At 42.7% G+C, this 9624-nt stretch overlaps 1 protein-coding gene across 1 annotated transcript in view; it reads left to right on the top strand.

Moving 5' to 3' along the window:
* Positions 1-9624, top strand: part of LANCL2 (LanC like 2) — a 66568-nt gene that overhangs the window by 27979 nt on the left and 28965 nt on the right. Inside the window, exons 3-5 of the mRNA XM_023232000.1 lie at positions 5370-5577; positions 6908-7055; positions 8167-8313. Coding sequence (XP_023087768.1) covers positions 5370-5577; positions 6908-7055; positions 8167-8313 — 503 coding nt within the window. The remainder of the gene's footprint in view (positions 1-5369; positions 5578-6907; positions 7056-8166; positions 8314-9624) is intronic.

A 9624-nucleotide genomic window follows, 5' to 3' on the forward strand; every position in this document is an offset into this window, starting at 1 on the left:
TTCTAAACCCCTGATTGTTAGGTTCTAAACTAGCCGTGCATCACAATTACCAAGAGAGCTTTGTAAGAAACTACAGTTCTCAGCCTCCAGCCCAGAATAGTTACATTAGGAACTCTAGAGGTGGGTTCCAGAAATCAGTATTGCTTAAAAATCCCTAGCTGTTGCTGTCTTTGGGAATCATCATGGAAGTATTTTGTTTCAGTGATTTAAATTAATAGGGTTTAGAGGTTCAGGTAGATGTATGGAATCCACCTAGACCCATACCTCCCTAAATTGTGTGTACAATATAAGAAGAAGGCTGGGCACAGTGACTAACTCCTGTAATCCCAGCACTTTGGGTGATGGAGGTGGGAGGATGGTTTGAGGCCAGGAGTTTGAGACTAGCCTGGGCAACATAACAAGACCCCATCTCTAAAATTAGCTGGGCACAGTGGTAAACACCTGTAGTCCCAACTACTCAGGAGGCTGAGGCAGGAGGATGGCTCAATCCCAGGAGGTCGAGGCTGCAGTGAGCCATGAGTGCACTGCTGCACTCCAGCCTGGTTGACAGTGAGACCCTGTCTCAACAAAAGAAGAAGAAGAATGAATGAAGCACCCACAACTTATCCCTTTAGCAAAACTTTGAGATGGAAAACACACAAGTCATGTTGGGTAAAAACAAGCAGCATCCAGAACGAGTGTGGAGAGCCATGGTGTGCAGGCGAGAAAGCCCAGGGTCCAGGCATGGCCGAATCACCCCGACCCCACCCACCCTCCCAGAATCAACAAATAGCTATTCCAGGCAGGGTGGGCCACAGCCTCAGTGGGAACTTCTGTGGGCACATCCAAGTGCAAAGTGGGAAGGCAGTGCCAGGAGTAGCTGGGAATAAAGGTGTGGAAAGTGCACAGGGAATGGGGTTGGAGAGCTATAGAACAGGCATGGCTTGTAGAGAAGCAGGTTTAGCTTGCAAGGTGGAGCGGCATTCTTGCTGGCCCCCGCTGATGGTGTAGAGAAGGAAGGAAGCAGCAGCAATGGGCACTCCTGATACAAGGAAGGGTTTGAGAGTCAGGAGATCTGGCCACCAGACTCCTCATGTATTACATATACTGTTCATCACTTAGCAAGAGGACACCGTTGGGATAAAAGTTCGGAAAGCTAGCCTAACCATTTTCCCCTTCCAGGGATTTGTCCTATTAATAGTTGATATAGGCCGGGCGCAGTGGCTCAAGCCTGTAATCCCAGCACTTTGGGAGGCCGAGACGGGCGGATCACGAGGTCAGGAGATCAAGACCACCCTGGCTAACACGGTGAAACCCCGTCTCTACTAAAAATACAAAATCTAGCCGGGCGAGGTAGCGGGCGCCTGTAGTCCCAGCTACTCGGGAGGCTGAGGCAGGAGAATGGCGTAAAACTGGGAGGCGGAGCTTGCAGTGAGCTGAGATCCGGCCACTGTACTCCAGTCTGGGCGACAGAGTGAGACTCTGTCTCAAAAAAAAAAAAAACAAAACAATAGTTGATATAGAAAAATTCAATTTTAAGAAATAATATAATTATTTTATCCATAATATAAGGAAGAAAAATAAAAATAAAAATTTCTCAATGGAGGGAGAAAACCGCACCAGGACAGTGTCACTACAAAGTGGAGAAAAATTGGTAGCACTTTCAGCATTCATTTTGTAACTTAGTTAAGCAGTGAGTTCACACCGCAGAGGTAAAGACACTCAGAGCAGAGATGGCTAGACAATAAGAGCATGTGAAACAAGAATTGACAGACCAAGAAAAGAAATTTAAGGAAAAGATAAAAAATCATTTCAGAAATGAGACCAAAGCGCAAGGAGCCAAAGAAAGAGCTGACCCCACAGAGAGCATGGCGGCAAAGTGTCCTCATGTCTAGGAAGGGTGTAATGTTTGCTTAATAAATGACTAAATGAAACTATCATGGAAAAAATGCAAAGGAAAAGCAAGATAAATTAAAGAGACACTTCAGTTTTCCAGTCTAGCGTTTAAGGAGTTTACAAGTCACCATTGCATCCTAGCAAGTGAAAAGCTTAACAAAGTGAAAATTCAGCAGCTCTTCTTAGCTCCATCAGAGAAGTGAGGTCACAGGGGCAAACAGCTGCACCAAAAACTGGCGAAACAGGTGAATGCCGAGAATTACAGTTGTGCATCGCTTCACATCATGGATGAGTTCTGAGAAACACATCATTGGGCAGTTTCGTTGTGCACACGTCATAGAGGTGCTCACACATACCTAGACTGTGTAGCCAACTGCACCTCTATGCTCTATGATATAGCCTGTTGCTCCTAGGCCGCAAGCTGTACAGCATTACTGCACTGAATACTGTAGCAATTGTAACACAATCATGTTTTTGTATCTAAACATAGCTAGATATAGAAAAGGTACTGTAAAAATATGGTGTTATGATTATGATCTTTTGGGACTGTGCGTATACAGTTTGTTGTTGACCGAAACTTTAACGGTGAATTACGGGGGCTAAGTGTGGACCAGCCAGAGAGACTTAAAAACTCGATGGGGACCCAGTCATAGCGGGCTCTCACACTTTTGTGAACTTTACCTCTAGGAGCTCCACTAGATCTTCATGGTGAACATCAGGGAAAACTCCCCTCATGCTTCTTGTGGGTTCGGGGGAAGGAACCATACTGAATTCCATCAGAGCCTTCTATTCTTGACAAGTCCTGCCCTCTGGAGAAATTGCTTTGCTGGAGCCTCTCCTGCAAGGGGTTTATCGCAGCCCCGCCTCCCCGTAGCAAAGGAGATGCCTAGCTCCAGCTGACTCTAGCTTTCAGCACTGCGGAAGGGAGATAATCAGCTGCAGCTTCTGCTGGCCATCCTGGCCAACTGAAGGTGTGGAGATGGGAGGCACTGGTGCAGTTCACAGTCCAAAGACACAGGCTGTCTAGAAGGTTGAGCCTGCTCACAGGCGCGTGCTCCCCAGCACCTCCCACCACATCCCTAAGGCCTGTTCATTCTAGCTCCTTTTACCTAGTGCAACATGTGCGCCTGCCAACAAAAAAATGACAAAACATGATGACCTTTTTTTTTTTTTTACTTTACCTGTTACCATTTACTTTAAAATACTGAAGCATTAAGTATCTGTAACTGTAGGTTTTTAGGTTCATAGGTTAATCAGATCAGCGTCCTATTTTTAGAGATTTCTGAGTCAATCAGGGAATACTCATTTGTAAGCCTTTATAGTGATTATTATATTTGAAATTTGTAGGTATTTAACTTTTACTGTCTGTTTCCTGTATGCTTGTATTTTTTGAATATAGAAAACATGCTCTCAGGGCGATGATAAGCAACTCATGCAGAAGAATTTTTTTCAGAGCTTCCAAATATGCGACTTTCTTATCTGTTTGACTCAACATCTTTAAAGAAATGAATAATGATGAAAGACTTCAAAAAGTGTTAAGGATTAACTTGAAAGAGAAGTAATATACCCTGAGTAGAAGAAGAAAGAAGCAGCTAGGTATATGGAGAAATTTAAAAAGCAAAATGAAGCCGGGCACAGTGGCTCATACCTGTTAATCCCAGCACTTTGGGAGGCCGAGGTGGGTGGAGCACAAGGTCAGAAGTTCGAGACCAGCCTGACCAACATGGTGAAAACCTGTCTCTACTGAAAATACAAAAGTTAGCCGGGTATGGTGGTGCACGCCTGTAATCCCAGCTACTCAGGAGGCTGAGGGAGGAGAATCACTTGAACCCGGGAGGCAGAGGTTGCATTGAGCCAAGATTGCGCTACTGCACTCCAGCCTGGGCAACAGAGTGAGACTGTGTCTCAAAAAAAAAAAAAAAAAAGCAAAATGAAAAATAATAAAAATCAGAGTAGGGTATTAGACAAAGACTAGAATATTGAAGAACCGCAACTTAAACATGAAAGAAATGTTTCATTTGGATGAAACATGTCATGTCTGCCAATACTTGTTCCTATAAAAGACTTTAGTAAATACATACTTATGGTGATTCTTTTTTTTTTTTTTTTAACTTAGCTGTCATATTGTCTTCTCAAACCCAGATATACGAACATGCTTCTTTAAGAAGCCATATAGGCCCTTCTCTGGAGATTCTCGGATTCATTTGAAGATCTGAGTCTGTTCTTTATCCGGAATGGAAAGGTTGGTGGGTGATGAACACACACGCCGTTTGTACTGGTCACCTTACTCTGTACTGTGTGGCTGCTCCAGAAATGGCGAGTTCACTCACCAGTTGGTTGGTCAGTTGTAGGGTTGTTCACTAAAGGACATTGAAAAACTGGGAAAAATAGGCCAGGCACAGTGGCTTACGCCTGTAATCCCAGCACTTTGGGAGGCTGAGGCCGGTGGATCACAAAGTCAGAAGATTGAGACCATCCTGGCTAATACAGTAAAACCCCATCTCTACTAAAAATACAAAAAATTAGCCGGGCGTGGTGGTGGGCGCCTGTAGTCCCAGCCATTTGGGAGGCTGAGGCGGGAGAATGGCGTGAACCTGGGAGGCGGAGCTTGCAGTGAGCTGAGATCAGGCCACTGTACTCCAGCCTGGGCGACACAGAATGAGACTCCATCTCAGAAAAAAAAAAAGAAAAAAGAAAAATTGGGAACAATAGGGAAAAAAAAAGGAAGAAGAGAGTATAAAGTTCAGAAAAGCAGTCATTTGGGATAACATAGGAGAAATGATTTTATGAGAAGTAAAAAGAAGAGGACCCAAGTTAGGATATACAAGGGAGAATGAATACAACTTTGGAATAAATGAAAATTAACTGAGGATGAGTAGGAAGTGATGTATCTTCTCTTGTCTGTGAATAAGAGGTATTACATCACTGTGCCAGGACAAGCACCAGGCTAACATGTACAAACTTGGTTTCTGTTCTTTCCTCCCTAATTTCTCTGTCTTGGTTTTGTTTTGTTTATTCATCTTTCAGAAATGTATGATATAGGGGCTGGGTGCAGTAGCTCACGCCTGTAATCCCAGCACTTTGGGAGGCCAAGGCGGGCAGATCGTGAGGTCAAGAGATTGAGACCATCCTGGCTAACACAGTGAAACCCCGTCTCTACTAAAAATACAAAAAAATTGGCCAGACGTGGTGGTGGGCACCTGTAGTCCTGGCTACTCGGGAGGCTGAGTCAGGAGAATGGCGTGAACCCGGAAGGCGGAGCTTGCAGTGAGCCAAGATTGCACCGCTGCACTCCAGCCTGGGTGACAGAGCAAGACTCCGTCTCAAAAAAACAAAAAACAAACAAAAGAAATGTATGATATGTATTGTTTTGGTGTCACCCCTTTGGAAACATAGATTTATGTAGAAGGTATTTCATATAATTACAAATAATGTCCTGAAGATAAAAGGAAAAGATAATAATGCTTTTCTTTTGGGGTGGGAAATTATTCCAGGCATAGCCCTTTTATACCTGCAGTTGTACCGGGTCACATGTGACCAAACCTACCTGCTCCGATCCCTGGATTACGTAAAAAGAACACTTCGGAATCTGAATGGCCGGAGGGTCACCTTCCTCTGTGGGGATGCCGGGCCCCTGGCTGTTGGAGCTGTGATTTATCACAAACTCAGAAGTGACTGTGAGTCCCAGGAATGCATCACAAAGTGAGTTTTAGAACTGGAAGCATTTTCTCCCAATTCCCAGTGAAAGCTCTTGCTGTAGAAAGATTCAAAAAGGAAACTGTTTTTAATTTCATCCATTGCTGTAAACACATCGCGCCAAACTGTTAATCTTGAGCATAGTGGTGGGATCATATGCCCTCTTTTTATGCAAGCATGTGTGTGCCTTAATTTTGGGATAAATAAATATATTTCTTGATTTTAAGCATCTTTCCTAAGCAATTTTTAGTTTTCTTCAATGCATGAAAATTAGCTTACATGCTTTAAATTCACCATAATAACTAAACCAATCTTAGGTTCAACCCTTAAGTAACTGATCAGATATGCTAATGATGGAACAATTAGGGAATGTAAGCTTTTATTGCACCTATTGGTTTATATTCTTTCTTGAAGAAGCAGAAATCACGGCTCATTCCTAGGGTCTGGAAGAGTATCTGGCACGTGCTAGTCAGTTAATGTTTGTTGAAAGACAGGGTAATGCTGGGTATGGCGGCATGCGCTTGTAGTTCCCATTAACTTGGGAGGCTGAGGCAGGAGGATCACTGGAGCTCAGGAGTTCAAGGCTGCCGTGAGCCACCATCCTGCCACAGTACACCAGCCTGGGCAACAGAGCAAGACCCTGTCTGTAAAGAAAAAGAAAGAAAAAAGGGAGAGAACGACAATCTAATTCCCAAGCATTGGTGACATTGCAGTACCTTTTTTTTTTTTTTTTTTTTTGAGATGGAATTTTTTGATCTTGTTGCCCAGGCTAGAGTGCAATGGTGCGATCTCAGCTCACTGCAACCTCCGCCTTCTGGGTTCAAGGGATTCTCCTGCCTCAGCCACCAAAGTAGCTGGGATTACAGGCATGTGCCACCACACCCAGCTAATTTTGTATTTTTAGTAGAGATGGGGTTTCACCGTGTTAGTCAGGCTGGTCTTAAACTCCTGACCTCAGGTGATCCACCTGCCTCAGCCTCCCAGAGTGCTGGGATTATAGGCATGAGCCACCGCACCTGGCCTGCAGTACCATTTTTATTTAAATTTTAAATCACTTTCTTTTACTTCTGGATTTCAAAATAAAATTTTATGGTTTAAAATAGATGTAAAGGTAGAAATTAACAGAAAGATGTTTTATTTTTAATTTTGACATTCAAAAGGGGACTGGTGAACTGGAGACATTTTTGTTGTGTTCTGGATTTGGGAGTATTTTTAAAAATCATAGTTTTAAATTTAAAATAAATAACAGATAATTCCTAAAGCAACAGGTTTAGCGTTTCAGGAAGAAGTACTTTAGAATTCCTCTGGGAAAAAATTAATTTTTCTTATTGGTTAGACTTTTGCAACTCCAGAGAGCGGTTGTCTGCCAAGAATCAGACCTTCCTGATGAGCTGCTTTATGGACGGGCAGGTTATCTGTATGCTTTACTGTACCTGAACACGGAGATAGGTCCAGGCACCGTGTGTGAGTCAGCTATTAAAGAGGTACTGTGGGATATGGGCAACTATGGGCATCTCTACCATTCAAACCTGTTTGCTAGTGTTGAGTTGTATTAATAGCTGGACTCTGTTTCTAGGTAGCATTACTTTTTTAAGTAAGAAATACTGAAGTATTTCTTAAGAAGTACTTTTTTAAGTACTCATCAAAAGTAAGAAATAGCCCCTATTTTTTTCTAGGAACATTAACAAAAAAAACCTGTACTCTCTTTCATCTTTTATTAATTCATCTGTTTTTAGTGAAGCTAAACAACAGCGACTTTAGACAGTTAGAATGTTTATTTATCTTTCATGAGATGTCTGAGCTGGTAAGCATTTCAGGCTGTTACGAGTGGGGACCAACTTCTTATGTCTCATTCTGCCTTATCCTAGGGGCATACCCCTATTTGCAGGACCAAAGCTAGTTTAGCCCCTCAACCTATGAAGGGAAAAGAGGAGGTGGACGCCACATAGCTTCCTTGTTAGGGACTCGGTTTCCAAGTTGCCCACTTTACTTCTGCTCCCATCCCAGTGCCAGAACTTCATCAAGTGTCTGTGTTCAGCTGTCTGTAACTAGGGGGCCAGATGCCCAGCTAAAACTTGGAATACTTTCCCAAAAAGGATGAGCGGAGATAGACATGAGGAAACCATCATTCCAGACATGATATGCTTTTGATCTAGCTGAAATCCTTCGTGCCAGAGCAGACCTCATACTATTAGTCTTTCATAAATAAAGCCAGTTCCTCCAGCCTTTTCTGATAGGTGTACGTGCTGCTCTTTTGGGAAAAACACTGCAGCTACGGAGCAACTAAGAAATCCAAAACAGTTTTTATAAGAAGTTTTTCTAGATTTTGGGTTGACTTTTTATACAAAGAATTTTTTATTTCTTAGACTTACTATCTTTTCCTACTCTGACATTGGCTCCTGATTTCTTTCTGCCCACATTTATTAATTTATAAAAGAAATATAAGTATGTTAGCTGCTAACTGCTTAAAGACTTTTAGATTAAGTTTTCTGCCTCTCTATATATATGTCATGTATATATATGACATACTGTTAATTGAACTACAACAGGGTCCATATACAGTTTTAGATTTACGCTGTCTTGTTATCTCTGTAGGTAGTCAATGCTATTATTGAGTCGGGTAAGACTTTGTCAAGGGAAGAAAGAAAAACGGAGCGCTGCCCACTGCTGTACCAGTGGCACCGGAAGCAGTATGTTGGAGCAGCCCATGGCATGGCTGGAATCTACTACATGTTAATGCAGGTAGGTAAGAATTCTCTTACACACCACAGTATATTTGATCAAACGTGAAATGGGAAATGAATCCTGCATACAAACAATCCTGCAGACTGGATTGAAATACCCTACTTTGAATCGCAGATGCGTAACTCTGCCTCATAAACCACAGGCAGTGGACTTCTAAGAGTCCAGTGAGTTCCTGAGTACATTTGGTATGGAGTCTTATAGCAGATTAGTTATCTCTTCCCCACACTTTTTTTTTTTTTTTTTTTTTGAGACGGAGTCTCACTCTCTCACCCAGGCTGGAGTGCAGAGGCGCAATCTCGGCTCACTGCAACCTCCATCTCCTGGATTCAAGCGACTCTCCTGCCTCAGCCTCCCAAGCAGCTGGGACTAGAAGCGCACACCACCACCTCCAGCTAATTTTTGTATTTTTAGTAGAGACGGGATTTTACCATATTGGCCAGGCTGGTCTCGAACTCCTGATCTCATGATCCACCCACCTCGGCCTCCCAAAGTGCTAGGATTACAAGCATGAGCCACCGTGCCTGGCTTGCCCACCCTTTTCTTCTGTGCTTGTCCTCCTGCTGATTGCAGTAGGAACTCTTAATGGGGAAAAATCTTCAGGGAGCAACAGGGCCTGTAGAACCCAACTGAGGCAGTGACTTTGTCATGTCCTGATAACCTCGCTTGCTGTCAGTTGTCTTCTATATTTTTGATGAGTTTATTGCTGTGGTTATGATTTTGTCTCTCAATCATCCCTGACACCTATTAAGTACTGACTCTTCTATCAGGCCAGTAGAGACCCCACACTAAACATTGCTTCAGGCTGTGCTTGGCTTGAGCATAAGCCTAGGGCTTCAGCCTAGCCTGTGGCCTATGTTCTCTTCCCTACAAGGCATAAAACCGCCTCTGCCATCACCTCCTCCTCCTTCTCCCCCTACCTCCTCTATCTCTGTCCTGCCCACTGTTCCCTCCCCACCTTCTCCCTCCACCTCCCCTCCTTCTCCTTCTTTCTTCTTTTAAATTAAGCTTTCTTTATTCTACAAAACTACAAAACTAGTAAGTCAAAGGATGTGAATTAGAATTTAGATATCTTAGACTGGAAAACCTATATATTACTTTTTAAAATTTTACTTCAGATTCTTTTTATGTCTAATCTACCATATCATGTTCTCACTCACTAAAGGAAACTAGGAAATTCATGTCTACATAGGATTAAAACTTTTTCTAGGTATTATTTGTCTTTCTTTATTGTTGTAGAAAGTAAAACATGCATATATGCATATAGTTCATTTTCTGAATTTACTTTCTTTTTTTTTTTTTTTTTTTTTT

This window comes from Piliocolobus tephrosceles, chromosome 8, assembly GCF_002776525.5.
Source record: "Piliocolobus tephrosceles isolate RC106 chromosome 8, ASM277652v3, whole genome shotgun sequence".
NCBI classification, from domain to species: Eukaryota; Metazoa; Chordata; class Mammalia; order Primates; family Cercopithecidae; genus Piliocolobus; species Piliocolobus tephrosceles.